Source organism: Mercenaria mercenaria, chromosome 4, assembly GCF_021730395.1.
Source record: "Mercenaria mercenaria strain notata chromosome 4, MADL_Memer_1, whole genome shotgun sequence".
Lineage (NCBI taxonomy): Eukaryota > Metazoa > Mollusca > Bivalvia > Venerida > Veneridae > Mercenaria > Mercenaria mercenaria.
Genome location: NC_069364.1, coordinates 72,720,106 through 72,743,371, shown reverse-complemented (window position 1 = coordinate 72,743,371; position 23,266 = coordinate 72,720,106). Strand labels below are relative to the sequence as shown.

Below are 23,266 nucleotides of genomic sequence, written 5' to 3'. Positions count from 1 at the left end.
GAGATAAAAAAAAACTGACCGCACACTATAAACATCGTACTTTTGCGAACCAAATAAGTATGTGACGACCCTGTCACAGTGCAGACTCGGTCACTACCGCGGTCAAAATAAGTTGAACAGGACTTTGATGAAGGATGATACTCAATAGAGCCTATGTCAGATTTGATTGTAGTTTCACAGGGTTTTATTGTATGCTAAACACAAATAGGGTTATAGGAAATACGCATAATGCATATGATTAGAAAACCAATCTAGTACCAGCGCAGGGGCTATTGCAGGAGCTATTTGATCAAGTAGCGTGATGAGACAGAACGATTAATGAACACTTTTTTCACTGATTGAAATTGAGCTAGTGTTTGTTTTATTCACTTTGGAGATTTTTTGACATTAGAACGTATAAAAAAGAGAGACAATATCAAACTCTATTTTAGCCCTTACCTTGCTGAATTTCAATAATGAACTTGTCCATCTTTCAGTTTGCACAGTACAATTAACTGTTAAAGGGGGTGCTTACAAAAGGATACGGACTGAATGGCGAACAGTGCAGATCACGATCAGACTGCACGGATGTACAAGTTGATCATGATTTACACTGGCCGCAAAGGTATTTTCAAACGTGTCCAGCATTATTAGGGTTAGTATGAGTAGTAACTCCAGATAACAGCAGTGTGGTTTAGATGTAAATTTACAGTAAGTAAATGTGAAAAGAAGTACCGGTATCGCCTGTAGAAGACTTATGTCCATACTCTATTTCCAATTTCACATACTCTATGTATCAACGACTTCCATATTTAAAATGGTATTATTCAGTTTAGAATATTCAGTTTCTTACAAAGTACTATTCTGTAGAAAATCATACACATGACTTATTTTATATTAAATCTTCCCACCGGAATTCATTCCCGTTGGAAATATTTCCCATGGGAAGTATATCCCGTAGGAAATATTTCCCATGGGAATAATTTAAAAGTCTTCCCATCGGAAATATTTCCCATTGGAAATGATTCCCATAGGAACGTCCTCCCATGGCCAAGATATGGGAACGGTTTCCCATGGGAAAATCTGTAAAATAATAAAATGACAAATAACTTTTTCCAGAGTCATGTTATAATGTGCCTGGTGTAGAATAAGTTTAAAAGATAATGATTTATCATTTTAAGAAACAAATATATTTCCCATGGGAAATTCCCATGGGGAAATCCACTTTCCCATGGGAAAATTTATCACATGTTCTTTCCATGGGAAAGTTATTTGGCAAATTAAAATTGGCGGCCATTATAGCTAAACATAAAATAGGTATGTACAACCACTAAAACGACTGTAAGTCTTTAAACAAAATGATTGTAGCTCTTCATACACAGTTTATATTTTTTGTCTACTTAAACTCCTATGATGGGGATTTTCTACATTTCAAGTTAGTATCTAAAATGACGATACGCACTGGATATTTTCAAAGTACTTCAGGTAATATAGTGCTTCAGTAAGATATTCCTAAATATTTCAGCTTCATTGTTATTACGCAAGACTTTTAATCCGTACACATGTACTTTCATAATTCTAATTAGGCGGCACAGGCTATTTGTTCTCGTCAAAGTAGTGAAGACTTGTGTGCTGCTATTTTAATATTATCCATTTGCTTAAAAGGACTAACCCACACATTTTAGGCGAGAAATAATTTCTCTCAAAATCCATAAAAAGTGAATACTCTGAAAGTCACTATAGTGGTACAAACTTATTTTACATACGATTTTTGAAAGATTTTCTTATAAACAACTAAAAATAATAGAGGTAGTAAACCGTTGCAATGCTGTTGAAATAATACAGAAATTACATTCTTCTTGCATTTTAATCAATATCTAACTTTGATTTTCCCTCACTTTATCCTTTGCAGTATCATATATACATTCTATGCCAAATCTGGTGGAAATAAACTTGCTGGAAAATTTCACCCAAACTTTGGGCGAGTAGCTTTAATGCACTAGTATATCTTATACGTCAACAATGACTGTGGGATCAGAACATTTGAGTTTATAGATTTTTATTTCACACGCTTTTAAATCACCACTGGAGACGTACAGATTTAAATGCGGACTCAAAGCTATTCCTTTAGGATGTTTTACACTAAGGCTTTCCTCGATCACGTGGCAAACAAAGGCGCCCTCTCGTGTGAACATGGATATGCGATTGTTGTAATGGTCTGCCACTAAAATATGACCTAAACTGTCCGTGCAAACACCGTACGGTGTCTTCAGTTCGCCATCTTTCTTTCCAAATTTCCCGATGGAGCGGACGAAATGCCCACCCTTGTCGAAGAGCTTAATTCGGTGATGTCCAGAATCTGAAACAATGATTTCACCGCGGGGAGATACACATACGTATCTTGGTTTTGAGAATTGTTGGTCTGCTATTTTAGGATTCCCTATGTACTTCAGGAATTGGCCAGTTTTGTTGTGAATTGATACACAGTTTGTGAAAGCATCTGTTACAACGAAATTGCCGTCTGTATCAACACAGACACCGCATGGACATTCAAAGAAACCTGCGCCAAATGACCATAAAATATCGCCTTCCCTGGACATCACAACTACGCATTTCCGTCGGCGAGACGTGAACGCAATATATCCGTCAGTTGTCAGGCAAGCAGACCAAGGCTCAGAAATATCTTCACCACTGTATACTACAGACGTTTCTCCGGTCCTGTTGCACAGCTGCATTCTGTTGTTTACCATATCGGTCACGAGTACTTGATCACGTGATATGTAGGTGATACCGGTGGCGTCTTGGAATTCACCGACGTTCTTACCCCTCTTGCCAAACGTCACTTCGTGCGGGTCACAATTTCTAGCATGCCGCTTTTGAGCACCGTCTGATGTACGTAATACTGTCACGTGACCGATGACACTTTCAGCAGGCTCTTCCGGAATGTGCGAGAAAACAGGATCAGTCTGTACATCGAGATGTTCGGCACAGTTTCTGTGTATGTACCCAACGTTGGTTAAGCCCACTTTAAAGTTAGAAAATTGATAAATTTCAGACGTATAAATTTATACATTTAAACGATACTATATACGGGTACGTTATCCTTGACTTACTTACGTTATCTTTAATTTACTTTTCAGATAGATTGTGGTATTATTTGGCAACATTTTAATCTTATCTTGACGTATGATGTAACTAACAATAGCTACAATATTTAAAAAGCATAAATAGCAATGTAGATAAGAATTTTGATTCTTAAAATATAACTCAGTTAAATTTACAGAAAAATATTCATTTTTTTACTAATATAACAAAGCTACTTGAACAATTCTGAGTAATGATCAATATTAGTTTATCATGAGTGTACTAAACAGTATGTATATTCAGTAATACTGCTTTTGATAAGTGTGGATCATGAAAGTTGTTGATAGCCGGTGCGCCATGCTAATTGCCAAATACTTATTGCAAAATGGTATTTGGCGAATGCTTACAGTCAAGTATTGCCTGCCAAATATTAATTGTCAAATGATAAATGCTTACTGCTAATTACGAAATATGAAACAAATAAAAGCAAATATTTTATTATTGCAAATAAAGACCTGAATATATCAGTGAATGAATGTGTCCATTAAATATTCATTCTTTAAATGACTTTGTCTTTATTAAAATCTTTTCTAAACATTTTAGAGTAAACAGTTTCGAGTCCATGTTCCCATGATAGACTGGAAGAATACTATATATGTACTGGCGTGCGCGCGGCGCGGCTTTGTTGCACATTTCGTTGTGTCGTCCTGGCACACGCGCCATGACGAAATTCTAGAAGTTTTTTCATCATTTTGACGCGCTTGCAAAGGCTACAAAATGAAATTTACAACGCGACATAAAGAAACATAGAATGCGACAGAACAAAGCATTTTATTTCACGTTGGCGTGTACACCATTAACAAATTTTCCTTTTGGCGTGTTGGTACACGCGCCAATATGAAAGAATGTTTCGTTATGTCGCGTTTTTGTGTGCGCGGCTATGTAGCACATCTCGTTGCGTGCGCCAAAGCCAGACAAGGAAGCAGTTTATTTTGTTTTGACAGATGTGCAAAAACGCAAAAAAATGACATCTTTATAAATAGTAAAGATGCTAATGCGAAACAACAAAATATTTCATTCCGTTGTTGTTGATGGAGCGCGCGCCATCACGAAATAAAATGTTTCGTTCTGTCGCGTTCTTTGTTTCGTTAGCTCGCGTTGTTACTTTTCTTTTGTTTCGTTGGTGTGAGCGCCAGAAAGGCATAAAAAGACTTTCAAAATTTCGTTATGGCGCCTGAACGGCACGACGAAATGCACTACATAAAACCGCGTTCACGCCAACAAGACATAATGAAATATCCTAAATCAGCCACCATACATTTCACATTTAGCAGCTGGCATTTAACATTAAGTTCATTGCATAAAGTATTTGGTATGTAGCATTCAGCATTAAGTAATTACCATTAAGCAGTAAGTGATTATCATTTAGCATTAAATATTTGTCATTTAGCATTTAGCAATTAGCTTGGCGCACCGGCATGCCATACAAAATAGAACAAATATTTGTTTGGCTTCATAGACTTCGTAAGAACCAAGATTTACTGTTCAATTAAAATAGACAAGAATATAAAATTGGTCTTTATATCTAAAGTAGAAAATTACTGACAAAATCGAGTTTTACAGGATTTTGATGGTGTAAAAGATATAAAAAGAATCCTATAAGAAAGGATTAAAAGAACTTCCGAGCGGAGTAATATAAGTCCTTTTTTACCTTTTGAATACAAAAGTGTGAATTTATCATATGTCTATAAAAAAAGCCCACCCAGTAAGTTCAACAAGAGCCATAAGTTTGATCTTCGGGCGGCGCGAATGCTTTCTATAAAGATATATCAGACGACAATTATGTCTTCAAATTATTTGTCTCCATGATTGATTCGTATTAGAAAGTTAGTTAGATGTGAAGAACAAGGTTAGAACTGGTTCGTACTCAATGAACACCAGGTTTATTAACTAACCGCCGGTACATGATTTTAATACTGTTAAAGTGACATTAAATTCGTCTTTTTAAAACAAAAATAAGGGGAAAAAAGTTACATATGAGTTTTTAGCGGTATACCTTCTGCAGAACTTCTAGTTGATTTGGCAAATTTCGTATGAAGTTCTTCTATATCAGCGAAGGTCACTCTCCGTTCTCTGCGATACAATTTCGCCTCCTCTTCCCATTCGTCATTAGTCTCTGATGTCGACCGTCGACGCTCTTCGAAGTTTTTCAGAACACCTTTACCAAACAAGACTGATTTACATTTTCTGAGAACTGTTAAAAAGCACACACATATAATATACATATTGCTAAAGCAGTGGCAATGCTAAAAATACAGCGTTTTAGGATATCAATCAAGACTTCTCGACCATGCTCACGCAAAACGTTATTATATTAGCAAACTTGTGAAGAATTGCAGTAAACCCACCATACCATACATTATTACAACCAACACTGGCCTGTTTGTGGAAACCTGATACGCAATTACATCATTCTATAAACGTATAAACGGACATTACTTTTTAAATTAAAATAGGAACATCCTATCATAAATAAAACATACCAAAAAACAAGAAACGAAATTTAAGAGAGAAAAAAACAGAAATGAAAGCACGCACCTTGTGTCATAGTGATTACACAACTATAGACCAGCACGTCCTTGCAACTTTATCATCAGTGAGACTGTCTCGTGAACAATATTTACACTTGTGTTATCAGTGACTTTACTTTACGTCAGGACAGCCGTACTGCAAACTATTACATTTTGCATTTGCACGGTAATCATAAAGTAACAAAAATACACGGCGGTGCAAATAAGGCATGTACGGTGATGTCGTATATTAGAAGAATCCTGTTGGTCTCATATGACATTGCATTGTATTGCATTGTGTTTGACCAAACTTTTCAGTGCCTTGATCATGACTACATTCCAAGAGTATTGGATCTGTCCACTCTTCCCTGTTTCAAGCTCTTGACTAAAATTTCCAGCGACCACAAAAGACATTCCAATATCTCGCCCTAGACCACATTTTCCAGAGTCTCGTCCTCTACGATATTTCACAAATTGCTGGCGCTTTTGACTGCTCATAGCTCTGCGGTCTACTGTTTTGCGCTTAATCACGAATCCAAGCATTATACTATTGATCACACTGATGCAATGCCACTGAAAAATATCCGATGGGTTGCTCACTGGCACATTATCCAATTATCCAACGTCTTGCTCTTGAACATATTTTGCAGTATTCTGCTGTTAGCGATAGAGTTACCAATGTACTGCTCTTGATTACATATTCTAGTTATTTGCTCTTGGTCAAGCTTTCCAGCATTTTAAGCAATTTTTTCTAGTGTCTTACTTTTAATATCACTTTCAAATACATTGTACTTGACCCCACGCAACTAACAATAGTTTGCTCTTGACCGCATTTTTCAGTATCTTAATCTTGACCACTCATTCGTAATGTTCGTTGCCTTACAATCGAACACATTTTCCAATGTCTTGCTGTTTGTCATATTCTCCCGTCTTGCACTTTGCTATTTTCCCCACCATTGTGGTCATGAAAAACTTTTCAGTGTCTTTTGACTGACCACGCTTTTCATTGTATTACTTTGAACAGTATGTTTCCATTTCTTGCATCAACCACATGATTATATTAGCGCACCGCACTTGATGATACTAGTATATTCCAGTGATTTTCTCTTCATTTCAGTTTCATATTTCCTTTTCTTATTGAGATATTTTCCACCGTGCTGGAACTGCTTTTGACCACAAATTCCTTTCCAATATGTTGCTTCATTATACCTGTTTTGCTCTTAAAATTCACTTCAATATGTTATCTCTTGATGACAATTGCTAGTATTTTGCTTTTGGTCGTGTTTTGATCTTTACCTCTTTTTGCAGTCTATGATCATATCGCTATGCAATGCATTGATCCTGATAGTAGCACAGTACCGTGTCTTGCTCTTGGACAATGTGTCGTTCAATAAAAATTGGTCACAATTACAGTACAAAAATCTTACACCTTTAAAGTCATTTTCTTGGTCAAAGCACGATGAAAGCCGAACTTGCTCATGGACAAAGTCTAGTCATGGACGAAACAAAGTGTATTGCCTTACTCATGGACGTAGCACAGTTATGTGTCTTGCTCATGGAAAAGGCATATTGTTACGTCTTTCTCATGGACAAAGCACAGTGGAATCTCTTGTCCATATACAAATCACAGTGGAATATCTTTCTCATGGACAAAGCATAGTCAGATTGCTCAAGGATATAGCAAGGTGTAATGTCGTACTCATGGGCACAAGACAGTGTAATGCCTTCCTCGTGAACGAAGTACATTGCAATTTCTTGCTCATGTACAAAGCAGTAAATAAGTGATACCTTACTCAAGATCATAGCACAGTATAATGGCTTTCTCATAGACCACGCACAGTGGATTGTCCTGACCATGGATAAGCACAGTGTCTTGCTCATGGACAAAATAAAGTGTTATGCCTTGCTCATAGACTAAGAACAGTTTGATGCCTTTCTTATGGACAAAGCACAGGGAAATATTTTGCTCATGCACAAAGAACAGTAATGTGTCTGTCATATGGACAAAGTACAGTATTATGTCTTTCTCACGCACAAATCGCAGAGAATTGTTGTCCTCATGGACAAATCACAGTGAAATGCTGTGTAAATGGACACACACAATGAAAGGCCTCGCTCATGGAAGAAGCATAGTATTATGTTTTGCACATATAATGTCTTAGATATGGTATAACACACTGTTGTCTTTCTGGTGAACAAAGCAGAGTTGAATCACTTGCTCATAGACATAGCACAGTGGAATGTCTTTTTCAGGATCCAAGCACAATGGAATGTTCTTATAGACAAAGTACGGCGGAATGCCTTGCTCATGAAAAAGCACAGTACTGTGTCTTTTTCTTGGACAATCTTGCTAATAGATAACGCACAATAGAATGCTGTCCTAATGGACAAAGCACAGAGAAATGCCTTGAACAGTATAATGTCTTTTTCAAGGACATAGCACTGTTGTTTACGGAGAAAACATATTGTTTTGTCTTTCTGATGGACAAAACATGTTGGAATGTCTTGCTCGTTGACAAAGCACAGTGGTGGAATATCTTGTTCATGGACAAGAATAGTGAAATGTCTTGTTCGTTGACTAAGCACAGTGTAATGTCTTGTTCTTTGACAAAGCACAGTGTAATGTCTTGTTCTTTGACAAAGCACAGTGAAATATCTTGTTCTTTGACAAAGCACGTTGGAATGTCTTGTTCTTTGACAAAGCACAGTGGAATGTCTTGCTCGTTGGCAAAGCGCAGTGTAATGTCTTGTCCTTTGACAAAGCATAGTGGAATGTCTTGTTCTTTTACAAAGCACAGTGGAATGGCTTGCTCGTTAACAAAGCAGAGTGACAAATCACAAGTTTCATTTCTTGATTATGTAAAAGGTACAGTGATACGTCCTGCTCAAAGACAAAGGTCATTGTCCTGTCCACTTCTATCAGTAGCAAGTACATATACAATGCTAAAGCATGTGGTATACATACAAGTCAGTGACATCTATATTGAGTTTATCGTAATATGAAGATAGAAGCAGCTAAATTTAGTCCATTTTATCACATCATACATATTATATGATAATTTCATTCAATGTTGGCCATACGACAATATCAATATTTACAGCAATATTTGAACAACTGACGTTATTAAAACACGTGTTCCGCGTAGTCCCTTTAAAGACCTGCTCCAGTCCTACCTTTTAACCTTAAATTGTCACTGAAAAAGCATGAAAATCCCGACTATGAACTATGAAATGAAGTGTGGCGCGTGGCCGTTAACTGTTACCTATTGTAATCATGGGTTGCATAAACACAATAGAATTTGGATAGCCGCGGAGCAGGGCTTTAACGCCGACTGTGGGCTTTGAAGCTAAGGTCCTATAAAACAGCGTTCTCCATTAAACCAACGGTCTAAAATATGGGACCTTGTGTTACCGTTAATCTAACGGTCTTAAAAATAATGGAAATATATGTTGCCATTGATATATTGCTTTATCATGAAATAACGTTATCTAGTTAAAGCAAAAGTACGCATACTACAAGGTCTTACTCCAAAGTACTGCAACCAATTTCTGGTGATATTGAGCCATGCTATCATGTTTATTTCAGGCGTCAGATGGAGCAGTTAATGACAGCACAATTTTAAGGTGTTGTGAAACAATGTACAGAATTTATTTCCGAACGTGAAAGGGAAAATCATATTTTCAATATGCCACTTCATTTTATGAATCTGTGATGAGCAACTGTTCACCATTTCAATGACCCAGGTGTTTAAACATTTTCATAGACCTTGCGGCACAAATAATATAATGGCCGTCACGGTGTAAAACTACTGAAGTGTGGCAAAAAGCTGACTTGTTCCTCGTGATTGCCATAAACAATCTCACGTGAATACTTAACTTTTTAGAACTATAGAAGCCAGCCTAATCATAAAACAACATTGACTGTAAATCCTTATGCAAGTGTGTATGTTACACTTAACACACGTACCATTTCCTCTTTTTTCAAGATATAATATTAAGACAAAACAAAATTTGGGCATTACTTTAGAAGGAACGCTTAGAATTGGTAATTCACTCTTGACCGAGCAACTGACCTCGCAAACTGTTGTAATTACAAGCAAGCCAATCAAACTCCGTGACCTTAGAAATAATCTGACTTTAAAATTATTCTTTCCTGTTTGAGGCGACTCTGGCTGATCGCGCTCCGCGGATTACATATTACTAAACCTGAGGATGGAGAAGTGGCGTTGTTGAAACATGCCAAACATCTTATTTATCGCAAAGGTTAGCATACGTCGTTACCTTCGAATGCATGGACAATATGTGAAAACAAACCCAATGGCGACCCTCTCATTGTACGCAACAAATTCACGCTTCGAATGACCGGATGTCACATTCATGAGATTTAGGAAAGATACTTCTAAATTATAGCCATGAATTACTTGATCAATGACCACTAAGTTTGTTGTGTGCGAGCATCAAATCACTACATTAGGATGTTAAACAGAAAACAATAATGCGAATATATATGTCAATAAAGTAGAAAGGTATTGTCCTTGCGTCCAATCCAGGGGTTCCACTCACTGATGACCAGTATTTAAAATAGACGTTGCAACCAACATTTTACAAGATGATCATTACATATTCATATAGATGTGCCCTAGAAGGAACTTTTGCTATGTTTTAACTTGTTTAATCTATATTCTAGCATAAATCTGATGCTTGTCGCTCTTCGGGGGTATTTTAACCGTTACCGAGACATTATCGACATATAACAGGTACTTCACTCGGCATACAACCAGTCCTCCTGTTACGCACAACATCCAATGAGATAGCGAACATCATGACGCACATAGATAAGATAAAATCAGACTATGATGTCCTGAAGAGGTTATTTATCATTTTGTGAAAACAGACTCAGCTGTAAACGATTGTTTATCTATAACACAACACTGGAATTTCGGTGACCGCAATATGCAGCTTGTAGGTATAATGTCCTTATTGACCTTGAACGAAAAGATAGTGCAGAACTTAACTGGTTTTGTGACAATAAAGGGTTCGAGGATGTGGATGTTTATTAAGGCACATCTGGTAGTTATATTTTGGCCTTCTTTTTTTTTTTAAAGCAGGTTAGAATTAAATCGACAAGGCCTACTTCTGGTTTTTGCCGTCTGATTTACCACGGTTCATTAACACAAAGAAGTTGATTCGAATCTGATTCATCTGAAATTATAATCACTGTTTGGGAGAGAGACAAATGCGTCTGTTTAGAAAATATAACTTAGTTGCCTAAATAGTAGTCCAACTAATTGTACACGAGTCGCGATATTATGATAATTTTTGCACAGGTCAAGAGAGGGATTCTGCCCTATCACGAAAATATCTCAGAATCATTTCTGACGTCAAATTATTTGGACTACCTAAATAGTAAAAGATGGTGTGTTTTATGTGATTATTATTTCATATTTTGACTATTTTCTCAACTAATTTTGATAACAATTGAATTTTTTGTATTGAAACAACATGTATATGCATACACAAGATAAACTTTACAAAATAAGCGGACGAAAACTACGGATGGAGCGGGTCAAGAATTTTGGGTTTGAATAGACGTATGTCAAACGTATGATAATATTTATGCATGAAAAGATTGTCTGTGTGCTGACCAAAATACCGCTTTTTATTCCGTAAACTTTTAAATACATTACAAGGTTGGCTGTTACCAAAAATATAAACAAGGACTTAGACGTATTCTGGTTTTAAAAGTCCTAAATATATTACATTTATTTCGAGGATATTACAGGGTTTAAATTGTCACTGTCGAATAACACACACATTTGAAATATTGGGCATTATGTTAATTGTGTGTTTTAAAAGGCAGGGTTTACACATGCACGAACACCAGAAAAAATTATTTAATCATAATTCCAAGTAAACATGTTTCCGCACATTTCCCCCCTTTCTAATGACTTTGCACTCGTACCAAAAACTTTTTTTTTTAAAACGAAACCGCGGTCATCGTTATACTTGAATGGCTTACGCGAAACATCGAACTTTCTGTACTAAGCCCTTGTTACCGTCCGTAAATTTTACGTACATAAACGATATTTATTGCCTTCAGGTAAAGTATGGTCGTCTGACCGGACAGCCTTGTTTGGACTCGCTTCGATCCTTTTCCTTACAAGTTGGATTTGATTTACTTGATCTCATTTGGTGGACCTGTTTGATGATATCGTTTGCACCTTGGTTAGAGAATTTACTTAGTCTGCCGTAATGTTTCACCAAGAAGGGGACATGGTAGATAAGCACGTGCATATATGGTGTAACATTTGACGGAGGTGATGCCCATGCCTCTTTAGTTGAACAACTTAAACGAAGTTTTGGATAAACTGACGCGTTGTTTCAAATAGAGTTTCTGCTCCCTCACCGGCACACAGAGTACTGTGTATATGACAGCGAATTCAAATTTAACACTATAATCTTTAAAGTTCACTCTTCCTTCGCTTATGTCACATCATCTCTATACAAAGCCTCTTCAGTTTGTGTTTAAGTAAATTACAGGCATCCACCCTCTCAGGCAAAGTGTAACATAAATTCTGTGTAGAGTATAGACTTATTCCCACACTTTCCCTTGAACCATTGTGGTGGCAATACAAAAGCTCTGAGTAACGTTTTCTTATCGTTTCTAGATACTGAAGTTCAGTCAAGATCACCAATTTTTGCAGTCCAGATTTTGTACGTGAGAAGCCTTTATGAGAAGCTCCAGGCTATCACATGCCTGTCCAATCAGACGACCATACTCGTCTTTGGATCGAGAACCGTCTATTAAATTACGAAGTAACGCATCTGTAATCTTCATGAGAAGGAGGATTCGCCAGGGACGTACCGAATTGGTTTAACATTTAGAAGCGGTTTCCCGATCACGCCGTATGATTGTTTTCCACTCTTACTAGTACTTGCCGAGCCTGGAATCTCCTTAATTGTACGCAGCCCCAGCGTGTGGTAATGACCTTCTGGGAATGTCATGTCGCCTCTGTCGTCCTTGGCAACCTAAAATAAAAATTTTAAAACATGAAAGCGCTGGTACAAGGTAATTAAATGTAGGCAAACTCTATTTAACATAGACTTTACATCTTTTCAGTATGGTGGCATATTTCTGTCATCACTAACCAGTTAGTTTTCACAAAAAGTTTGGCGTTACAAATAGCGAATATGTAAGATAAATTTATCTGGCAAGTGGAAACTAAAAAAAAAATCTTGAAGAAAGATAATTTTCTAGTTTTCATGAAAGTTTTTGAGATTCCTCTTGCTAGAAATTTATCTTAATATCCGCCATTCGTAACGCGAAACTTGTCGTGAAAACTAAGTGGTGACAGAAATATGGCACCATAGTTTAGTATATAAAATAATTATATCAGGACTAAAACATCAGCTGTATATATTGCGATTCATATCACACCGGGTCTAATATTAGAAGAGGCTGAATCAAAAAGCTGCAAAGTTTCATTCATTTTAATAAAGCTAAACTAAAGTGCACAACATAATCTTATAAAAAAATACTTATGCTGTGGTAAACATTTATGTAACATTTTTCAAAACCCTCAATGAGTAACGAAGTCATGATCCGGTTTTCAACCTATGGAATAACGTGAAGATCTGTGACAACGAGTCCGGACACAAAAATACTTATACTAGTATATAGCCCTATCTGAAAGATTTGTGCCGAAAGTCGTTCCATGGATGTGCAAGTTACAGCCCAGAGAAGGATTTGCGGACAGACGAAGGGACAGACGAAACCAAGCAAACCTTTAGCCCGAAAAATAGTAAAGGACTGATAATGGAGCCAACCAGAATGGCATTTGGGGATCATAATCGTTGACATGCATTCAGTATTATACTTGAAGTATCTAGAAACGTGCATACTGAATGCATGTGTACACATAGCTATACATAAAAAAAGACGACATTAATTGTAACATAGGTTAAACATATTCAAAGCATACATAAGAAGGGACACGGTAGGGCATAAAATGACAAGAAGACAGTTTTTAAAAACGTGCATACGCCTGTATTCTCGATAGCCAACATCCGACTTTGCAAATACCGCCGGCCGTTTTCGACAGTCTTTTTTTTCACCTACACATGTTTAACAGCAATTTTTTGTTCAGAAAGAACGTAGAACCCGGCTAGAAATTTCACACAAATTTGATGTTCCGAAAAGATACATCTATGAAACCAAATGATTAAAGTGTTCACAGATTGTTCATAAACAAGATTATTTGCGTAAACCTTTAGAAATTTGTCAGATTTTTCAGACTGAAGAAATTGTTAGGCAATTACTAAAAATATAACGATTGCTTTCAGAACAGAAGTTGTAAATGTTAGCAATGTCCATTCCACGGCAAGTTGAAATGCAATGATTGGCTTCGTACAAACAGAAATAAATGAAAAAGTCTACCTACCTGTTTACAGTAGCGGGGTTATTTTCCAATGATATTTCTTTTTGTCCAGCGGGCGTCAGGATAGCCGGTCATCCGTCCCGTTTAGTACAGAAAGTTCGATATGGTCATCAGATAAGTATATACTGTACGAAGCGAACCGAAAATTCTGTAAATTAACAGAGATCTTCATTTTCAAGATCAAACAAAATGTATATCTAACCGATTTTTGTGGGGAAGCGAACCTGGCCCCGCCTATGCGTCGAGTAACATTTTGAGCTTAGGCCGAAGTACAAGTAGGAAAACAAGCTCGATACAAAATAACTTTAATTATGACCAATTAAACACGATAGAAACATCAATAGAAATAAAAGGGACAGATCACTTTGTTATCGAGCATTTTCAACAATGATTATTCTTAGTTATAGTTTGGTACTTTGGTTGTGCTGCTAACATCAAATTGACGCGGTAAATCTAATACTTGAAAACATGTCATTTTAATCACAACGTGATCAGCTGCCGGTAACGTAATCTTCAATCCTCTTGACAACGTCAAAACGTTCCATCTCACGTAGTTTCTCCACAAGTGTCGCTACAGTCGCAACTTCTGTTGTGGCGGCCCAGTCTTGTAACAAGGCGTCGCATGGGTCACGTGGGTTTCTAAACCGAAGAAGTTCAATATCACGTATCGAACGACCTAGTTTGTCTACAAAAATATAAAATGATAAAATAACTGGACGGAATTCTGTCCGAAATGTTCAAACTTTGTAAAATGTAATATTTCTTGTATAAAATTAGTAAATATTTTCCTATCTTGGTTTCATTTGACGTTGAATTATTGAAAAAAGTAAATATAATACGCCCAAGTTCATAGGGATCGTTTGCGGCATTGATTCGCAAGCATTACTTTATGACATTTTGCGCATCAAGTATTTGCGTAAAACTTACGCAGAAAAGAAATATTTTAACCGCAAATTTGTTTTGAAATATCATTAGACTGCCTAAGGCAAAAACAAACGTGCCTTATCAGGTCAGCTGTACGAAATGCTTGAGTTTAATCTCCAAAATATTTAACAAAAATAACAATTAAAAAATGTTGCCAAAATGGAATCAAACTACTGGATTTAATAATCGCAGCTCAACCAAATATCAATAACGGCTGAAGAAGTTACTTCTATAAATAATTTGAATTAACATAATACCGGCGAGAAGTCTCCAGTCTCTGCCTAGAGCATTGAACAAGTTAAGATCGTCACATACATCAGAGAACAACCGTGGTGGAAGGTCTAGAATATTGACATCCCATAATGCACTGCGTCGCCGGTCTACCCGTGAGGTTGTTCTTTGGAAACGAGGAATAACAACCTAAAGAATGAGAATTAATTATATTCATTTATTAAAGCAACGATACGCACACACAAAATTTGCGGATTTCTCGCTGACTTTTGCAGCAGAATCAGAACGAAAATGGTAGAACAAATGGTAGTATGGAAACACTGTGTAAGTGGTAGTACGGAGGCTGGCAACACTGTGTAAGTGGTTGACCGGAAACAATGTGTAAGTGGTTGACCAGAAACACTGTGTAAGAGGTTGACCGAAAACAATGTGTAAGTGGTTGACCAGAAACACTGTGTAAGAGGTTGACCGAAAACACTGTGTAAGTGGTTGACCGGAAACACTGTGTAAGAGGTTGACCGAAAACACTGTGTAAGAGGTTGTCCGGAAACACTGTATAAGTGGTTGATCGGAAACACTGTGTAAGAGGTTGTCCGGAAACACTGTATAAGTGGTTGATCGGAAACACTGTATAAGTGGTTGATCGGAAACACTGTATAAGTGGTTGATCGGAAACACTGTGTAGGTGGTTGACCTGAAACACTGTGTAAGTGGTTGACCGGAAACACTGTGTAAGTGGTTGACCGGAAAACTGTGTAAGTGGTTGACCGGAAACACTGTGTAAGTGGTTGACCGGAAACACTGTGTAAGAGGTAAACACTGTATAAGTGGTTGACCGGAAACACTGTATAAGTGGTTGATCGGAAACACTGTGTAAGAGGTTGACCGGAAACACTGTATAAGTGGTTGATCGGAAACACTGTATAAGTGGTTGATCGGAAACACTGTATAAGTGGTTGATCGGAAACACTGTGTAGGTGGTTGACCTGAAACACTGTGTAAGTGGTTGATCGGAAACACTGTGTAAGTGGTTGATCGGAAACACTGTGTAAGTGGTTGACCGGAAACACTGTGTAAGTGGTTGACCGGAAACACTGTGTAAGTGGTTGACCGGAAACACTGTGTAAGTGGTTGATCGGAAACACTGTGTAAACACTGTGTAAGTGGTTGACCGGAAAACTGTGTAAGTGGTTGACCGGAAACACTGTGTAAGAGGTTGACCTCTGTGTAAGACTACCAATATTTTCATGATACTGACAATGTTTTATGAATAATTAGAGAATAATGTCCTTTCCGCGCTAGAACCAAATGCTTCTAATATTTACAAAAAAAAAAAAACAAACAAAAAACAAACAAACAAAAAACAAAAAAGAAAAAAAAGACGTGTAAGTTACCTGGCCGAGAAGAAACTTGAAAGCATTGCCCCTGCACCAAAATTCCTTGTCCTCAGGTAGATGCACGTGCTGTTGTCTGGTATGCATGTTGCCCTCACCCTTAATGTTCTCGTATAAAGAAAATATATGACGCTCCTAAAAGGAAAAGAAACTGATGTGACCATGACAGGCGTAAAAACATATTTCCATTCATTGAATGTCCCACAATCTACGGCTGAAGGGAGGTAACATCACCTAAAAACTGATAAAGAAATCTTGTTTTTATAAGATACTCAAACGTACTCTAGAAACCGTTTCGAAATGTTGTTTTATTGCTGTCTCCCTCAAATTCATCCAACTTACACGTACATGTAATAAAAACGTATCAATTTTCACTCGGTAGATAACTATGCTCAATCTGTTCATCAAGTACTGAAATTGCATTAAAAATCTGAATGGACACACTGACTGACATTTCTTTCGTACTCAAAATAATTTCATAATAGCCAGAAGGCAACTTATTTAGAAAAAGTGGGCAACTTGGGTCAGTAGTTTTAATGTGCTCACATGTGAGAAATCAATAAAATTTACCTCATACTGGCAAAAGTCGTGTGGCCCTTCAAACGGACACATGACCCCAATTTTAAATCTGCACTTCCGGAAGTCCCTCTCAACAATATTGCACACTTTCTGGCAGATGTTCTGGGTCAATAGAAGTCCAGCTCGCTGGTCTAAGCCCCGAACAACAATTTTTAACAAATGCTGAGCAGGAGATGCATTTTCAGTAATGTCTAAGAGTTCGATTTTAAAACTGTGAGAATTACAATAAGTAAACAGTGCTTTTGAGGTAGACACGTTAAGGTGATAGCGACCGTCCGTTCCTATCTCAACATGGCTTTCACTGGTACACTGGCAAACAAGCCGAGCAAAAACAAACGTTGGAACCACAGGGCCAAAGTCAATATATACTTTAGTGTCGGTAGCTATGTCATCCCAGTAATTTTGTGGGTAAGGTAATGTGTCTTTCAGAAGGGGTGTGATGAGGTAACACTTCTCTCCCATCGCGTCCCGTCCATCTATGCCCAAGTTCAATTTACACACGAGATCAAGATACTCGAGCAGCTGAATAACCGCGTGAATACTAACTCCCTCACTGACTAAGCGGCAGTTCTTTATGATATGATGGAGCAGTTTCTTTGATGCAATACCTAGATCGGCAACAGTTTGCCAGGCCAGTAAAAACTCGGCTTTTCTCTCGGCCCGCGGTGGAGCTCGAACAAGACCTATCATTATATCGACTAAAGCTTTTGGGTCCAGAACCACTAACTGATTTTGGTTATTGTCATATGAATTGTAAATTGTTTCTCCACATTCATGAAAGTAGGTCAACATATCTTCCAGCTCTCCTGCCTTGCTAAGTATACATTCCTGTTCTTTACACAGACTCAATATATTTTCCAAAGTTTCGATCAGTTTCCCGTGCTGACGACATTCGTTAATTACCCTGTAGAAATACAGATATTTGATTGGATAAGTTGGTTTCATATCACTATCCGCCAGCTGAGAGAGCTGCTCGCGGAGAAATAAATGATCCCTGTCTTTCTCGCTCCGTGACGAATTTTCCACCAGAAATACAGGCTTGTCCGTGTGTTTATTCCAGACAATCATATTATGGAACTGTCTCGGAAGTTTTGTCATTATAGAATCGCTTATAGAATCTGTATCCTCTTTACTTAATGAGTTATCATCTCGGTGTGTGCCAACTATAAAAACCCGTACACTAGGATACCGATCATGAACAAAGATGGACTGAAGCCAGTACAAGATTTCAGCAAAAGCCACTCTGAAATTTCTTTTAGCTTCGGCAATGTTAAAACAAATAATGTAAATACAATGCCCCATCATATAGATATGGTGTATGGAGTGATACAGCGGATGTCCGGCAAAATCCCGGATCACGAGTTTTAACCTGGCTGCACGTGTTGCGTTTAGAACTTTCGTTGCGTCTTTGATGGCTGGTTTAGGTGCAGCGTCCGTCTTTCCTTCGAGCAAGCAATGACAGATTTCCACAAATACAACTACAAAGGTTCCACATATCGCGTACAGAAGTGGACGCTCTGGTTTCTGCCATCCTAGAATATAGGTGATGTAAAAACCAGGTATTATACCTAGAACGTAGCAAATGAGTCGCCGGCTTCTTCTATCACTAGCTAAAGTTTTCAAGAAAGGGTTGAAGAGTTTCACATATGTATCGAATCCAACTTTAATGGAGAAAGCATGAGAAAAACCAACACCTATGCCACTTATAATACAGTAAACATATGTTATTGGAATGAAGTGTGCAATGATCGCCAGTGAAACAAAAATTAATCCTACCAGTTTGGGATGACGAATGGTCCATATGCCAGCAAGCACCGCCATGGAAAACAAATGCATATGTGGCTCAAGAAAGACGTTATACTCGAGCTGATGGTCGTTCCATGGAGGTTTCATTGCGCTTAAGGCAAAGCAGAATCCCATGGCCATTGACAAACCCATACAGAAGCCAATGCCCGCGTGGATTGCGGCGTATGCAAAGAATGTGTAAATTATTGACCATATTAGGCATGTATTCTCTTTCATTTCAGCATAGACTTCATACGACTTTGAACGTATTAAGGATTCACAGTACAGCACAAGAAACATAACACCAACAGCCATTCCAAACCCATCCCTCATGGTGTCAAACAGTACCATACCTGAGAACAATAGCGACACGATGAGCATGAACGGAAACCATGGAATATCTGAAAATGTCACAGTTTCTGCTAAATTGAAATACAAAAACAACATAACATATGTCAATAGCGTTGCTTTTAGAAAAGATTTTATTTCTGCCTTGTATTTTTCGCCTTTCTCGTTCCTCTTTAATCTTTGACGTACATGTTTACCAACAATTAAATCGCACTCCTCAACATTCGCTTTTTGTAAGTCTATTTTGGACCAAAAGCTCGATGTTGTAGGAGATGTGCCCAGCGTTTCTACTAGTTCATGCTCAATGCCGACAGTACTTTCCTCGCGTTCATTGAATTCTTCACCGACTAATAAACGTCTTAAACTTGTTTTACCCTGTCCGACTTTGCCAACAATATTCACAACCATTCGGTAAGATTTGTCTTTATCATACTCGATGGCCTGTGCATGCGCTTTTCTTCCTTCCGGTCCATAGATGAAAGCCATTCCCGAGGTCAGTTTCATCTCATATAGCGCCCGGCTGTCTGTTCTATCCATATTTGATGTCTGGTACAATAAATTTTCTGAAAGAAAAAAAAGAGAGAAAATATGTAGTATCTCTATTTTCAGCTCCGCAATGATTTTAACCGGTTGCTACGTTTTAGAGAAAAAGTTGTGTTTAAATTCTTGTACGTGAGATTTTTCGTAATAAGATTAAGAGATAACGTTTATTTGTATCTATTTGGAAATTAAATAGTATCATCTATGGGAAATTATCGCTTTTCATTGTTACTCGTGTAAAACGCATCTTTTATGCTATAAACAGAGGTTTTTATTAAAGAAACAATACGCAGATACCAGATGTCAATCTGAGCAGGAATAAATATTCGGTCCTCGTACAGCATTTCAAAAATAAAAATCTTCACTCCCGTTAATTAATACGTATCCGGATCCAATGAAAAGGTAGTTTTTGTGCAAGATTAGACTTTAAACATTAGAATATCTATCTAGTATCTATTCGTATGTTGTAATACTTTTACTTGAAAGTTTTACCGATATTCTGAGCGTAAAAGCTGTGGGTTGGGGAAAACATGGGGGCACGGTGCAGAGTATATTATGTTGTCTCCTTCCAATCACCAGCCCAGTCCTCTGCGTCAAAGCTGGCAGCCCCCACCCTCCCATTCTCCACCTCCTCAAAAAACGTTCTACCCATAACATTATGAGATAACTAGTTATTGATAATGGGGATTAAACTTATTCGGTTATTCCTGGTTACTAAATATAGAGAAAAATCCAAATAAGGGTGAAGTAGTTGAACAGTTCTTTACAAACACATTCATTGTTTAAAGTAAGTGAACATTTTATTTACTGACAGATCATTGTACGAAAGATACATTCATATACATTATGTCTATTATAAATAATAAACGTGTTTATAGTTGTCTGCTCAACTCGCATGTTTTAAGCACACGATTTGTCCTTGTAAAATTGTTACCTTATAGAAAATACACAGGAACAAACAAGAGCGAATAGATATCACCGCACACACGGTGACACTCCTTGTAACTGTTTAATAGAAATCAAAAAATGGTGTCTGTCTCACCTGCAGTATCCACTAAAGTTCTAATGTCTTGTATGTATCAGTCACTAAAATAATGAACAGTAAAAAACTCTGTTGATTGTATCCATTTTGAAATGATTTTAATTAAGATATGTCAACTATTAATATATCCGGGATTCCCGTATCTGTGACTCATGTTGGCCGTCTTAAACATTGATTGATTAAACTGTTGAAGTTGCTTAGACAGTAATAGTAAATCGTTGCTAATATCTAAATCAGTTTAAGAATAGTTGTACTTAGATTAGGAAAACGCACCTTTAATAAGTAATAAGTAATTGATTCGTTGAATCTTTAACAATTTCATAATTCACACCTGTATGTATTTATTGACTTCCTGAGTATAACGTTAGATTTTCATTGGAGGAATTTGATTTTCCTATACCTATATTGTGTTCTGCGTTATGATAGTTTAGCATAAGTATAAATTTGATAAACCTAGGAATGATATGAATTTAAAAACTTTTGTATCATATTTGTCAAGGATTTGCATTGGCTATTAAATATATAACGGTGAATGGAATCCTTTGCTAAACCTTTTTGTCAGATGTAAATGCTTCCAGCCAGCCAGGGTAAAATTTAAAGGGTTACCGAGATGGTGGGATGGGAGAGGGGCGATATCGATGTCAAAAGACAGAAACAAGTGATGTGGTGTCCCAAGTTGGGTGCCCTATGGGTATGGGGTAAGGTCGTTTCAAGTTACCCTGAGGTGCGCGTCTGTTCTTCATTCTAAACATGTGATTGGAATTCCTTGAATCGTTTAAAAGGTTTTTAAACAGACGGACGGGTCAACTATAAGGGACGATGTGATTTCTATATGCGACCAACTGTATACAGCATATCAAATACCTTGGAAAAAAATTGTATAAGTTAAGTTTTTGTGTTCATGCTCAAGAAGGTTTAACTGTTCATATTTCTAAACCGGAAGTTTCTGGCACTAAGTAATATGTAACTTCCCTATATAGAGGACGATTGTCTGAAGGCATGTTTTGTTCTGTCCGGAGGCCGAAGTATTTTGTTTTCCCAACTTACCGAATAAGATACTAAGAGAGTAATGTATTACATAGTTTCCTTGGAAAAAAGGACTTGCTATAGGAAACATTTATGCAATCATTATGCACGTTGTTAGATTTACTTTTTCAGTTCCAGATATGCACGTATAAATATGGCCCCGATTATTAGCTAATACCTTTCTTTCAACCTTGAACCTATCTGAACAATTAGCATTATGTCAGTTTACAGAAAACGCACCAATTCCAGGAACTTCCATGGTTCTTTAGCGTATCATATCTCAATGTTAGTAATTTTAGTTGGAAGAGCAAAGGTTGTGGGGAGAGAGAGGAGGTTGGGGTAGGAACTCACGACCACTAGTTTCGTAGTCAGACAGTTATCATTGGACCGCTGCGTCGGCTCTTGGCCAAACTGAGTGTTATTTTACATTCATACATGAAACCTCGATAGTTTGGGATTGTGGTATCGAGCGTGTGACCACAAATTTCGTAGTCGTCACTGAATCTCCTTGTTTAATAATAAGAGAAAAATAATTGAGTTACTTCCCTTCAACCATAAGAATATTGTCCACTGTTATTCTTTGAACGGCTGACACGAGAATACTTGTTTTGAAGAGATATAGTGTTGTTACCATACAGACCTGTCTGCTCATAGCACTTTAAAGTGCTCATCCTGTCTCGATTATAACTATCACCCAAATGACATAATTATTGTCACTACAAATACTTATAACGAACCTTGAAACATTCACGTCAAGATTTTTTATTTATGCATGGTCAAAATAAGCAATTCATATCTCCCTGCGCAACCCCACCGTGTAATATTTTATAATATGACCAAGATACGACCACAAATGAACGTCTAAACAGAATCAGAGGTAATAACTCTGATAATACATGTCTGAATTTTAACATTAATTGCACTAAAATATTCGCACCAGCAGACACTGTCAATGTTCGTATTTTTAAGCAATTCAATGGTTGTAACTCCACAGCCACTGGGTCAGTCCAGATGGTAATCAAACTTGGCCGACGTATTATGCCCATAAACATTGTGACCATGTTTGATGAATATGGATAAAAAATGGTAAGGTTTGAGCGGACAATATCAGTAGGGCCTTCATTCCTGAGACTTGGGGGATCCAGCTGGTTATCAAACTTGGATAAGAACATTGGAAAAGACCTGCCCAAGTTAGTTAGCGACACCGTCGATTTTCAAAATGTTGTGTAATTCAAGGGTCATGCCTCAAGAGTAACTGGGATTATCCAGCTGCTTATCAAACTTGGGTGAGATATTATGAATGTTTCTCATTGCAGAGTTGGAATT

The 23,266-nt window shown here is 37.4% G+C and overlaps 2 protein-coding genes across 6 annotated transcripts; both read right to left on the bottom strand.

Annotated features, from left to right (window-relative positions):
• Positions 1–1,089: 1,089 nt before the first annotated feature.
• On the bottom strand, positions 1,090–6,019 carry LOC123553497 (tripartite motif-containing protein 2-like). 2 transcript variants are annotated; one of them, XM_045343196.2, is made up of 3 exons: positions 5,662–6,019; positions 5,120–5,281; positions 1,090–3,004 (listed from the first exon to the last, which is right to left on the bottom strand). In XM_045343196.2, the coding sequence occupies exons 1-3, from the start codon at positions 5,669–5,671 to the stop codon at positions 1,989–1,991; spliced, it is 1,188 nt and encodes a 395-aa protein (XP_045199131.1). In that variant the 5' UTR covers positions 5,672–6,019; the 3' UTR covers positions 1,090–1,988. The 2 variants fall into 2 exon arrangements, with proteins under 2 accessions (XP_045199131.1, XP_045199130.1); XM_045343195.2 differs by having other exon boundaries at positions 5,120–5,317; positions 5,662–6,017.
• Positions 6,020–14,360: 8,341 nt separating this feature from the next.
• Positions 14,361–21,267, bottom strand: LOC123552132 (uncharacterized). Of its 4 annotated transcripts, none has more exons than XM_045341540.2 (5): positions 21,188–21,267; positions 17,191–19,895; positions 16,621–16,755; positions 15,253–15,415; positions 14,361–14,756 (listed from the first exon to the last, which is right to left on the bottom strand). In XM_045341540.2, exons 1-5 carry the CDS (start codon positions 21,234–21,236, stop codon positions 14,563–14,565), a joined length of 3,246 nt encoding a protein of 1,081 aa, XP_045197475.2. In that variant the 5' UTR covers positions 21,237–21,267; the 3' UTR covers positions 14,361–14,562. The 4 variants fall into 4 exon arrangements, with proteins under 4 accessions (XP_045197475.2, XP_045197478.2, XP_045197477.2 ...); XM_045341543.2 differs by lacking the exon at positions 21,188–21,267 and adding an exon at positions 20,807–21,181; XM_045341542.2 differs by lacking the exon at positions 21,188–21,267 and adding an exon at positions 20,915–21,181.
• Positions 21,268–23,266: the final 1,999 nt, after the last annotated feature.

Coding starts and splice junctions, on each gene's coding strand:
- LOC123553497 (XM_045343195.2), bottom strand. Junction 3,005..5,119: donor AACTAGAAGTTCTGCAGAAG/GTATACCGCTAA, acceptor CTAACTTTAAAG/TGGGCTTAACCAACGTTGGG.
- LOC123552132 (XM_045341540.2), bottom strand. CDS start 21,236: ATGAAATTGTTAAAGATTCAACGAATCAATTACTTATTACTTATTAAA. Junction 19,896..21,187: donor TTACTTATTACTTATTAAAG/GTGCGTTTTCCT, acceptor TTTTTCTTTCAG/AAAATTTATTGTACCAGACA. Junction 14,757..15,252: donor AGACTGGAGACTTCTCGCCG/GTATTATGTTAA, acceptor ATATTTTTGTAG/ACAAACTAGGTCGTTCGATA.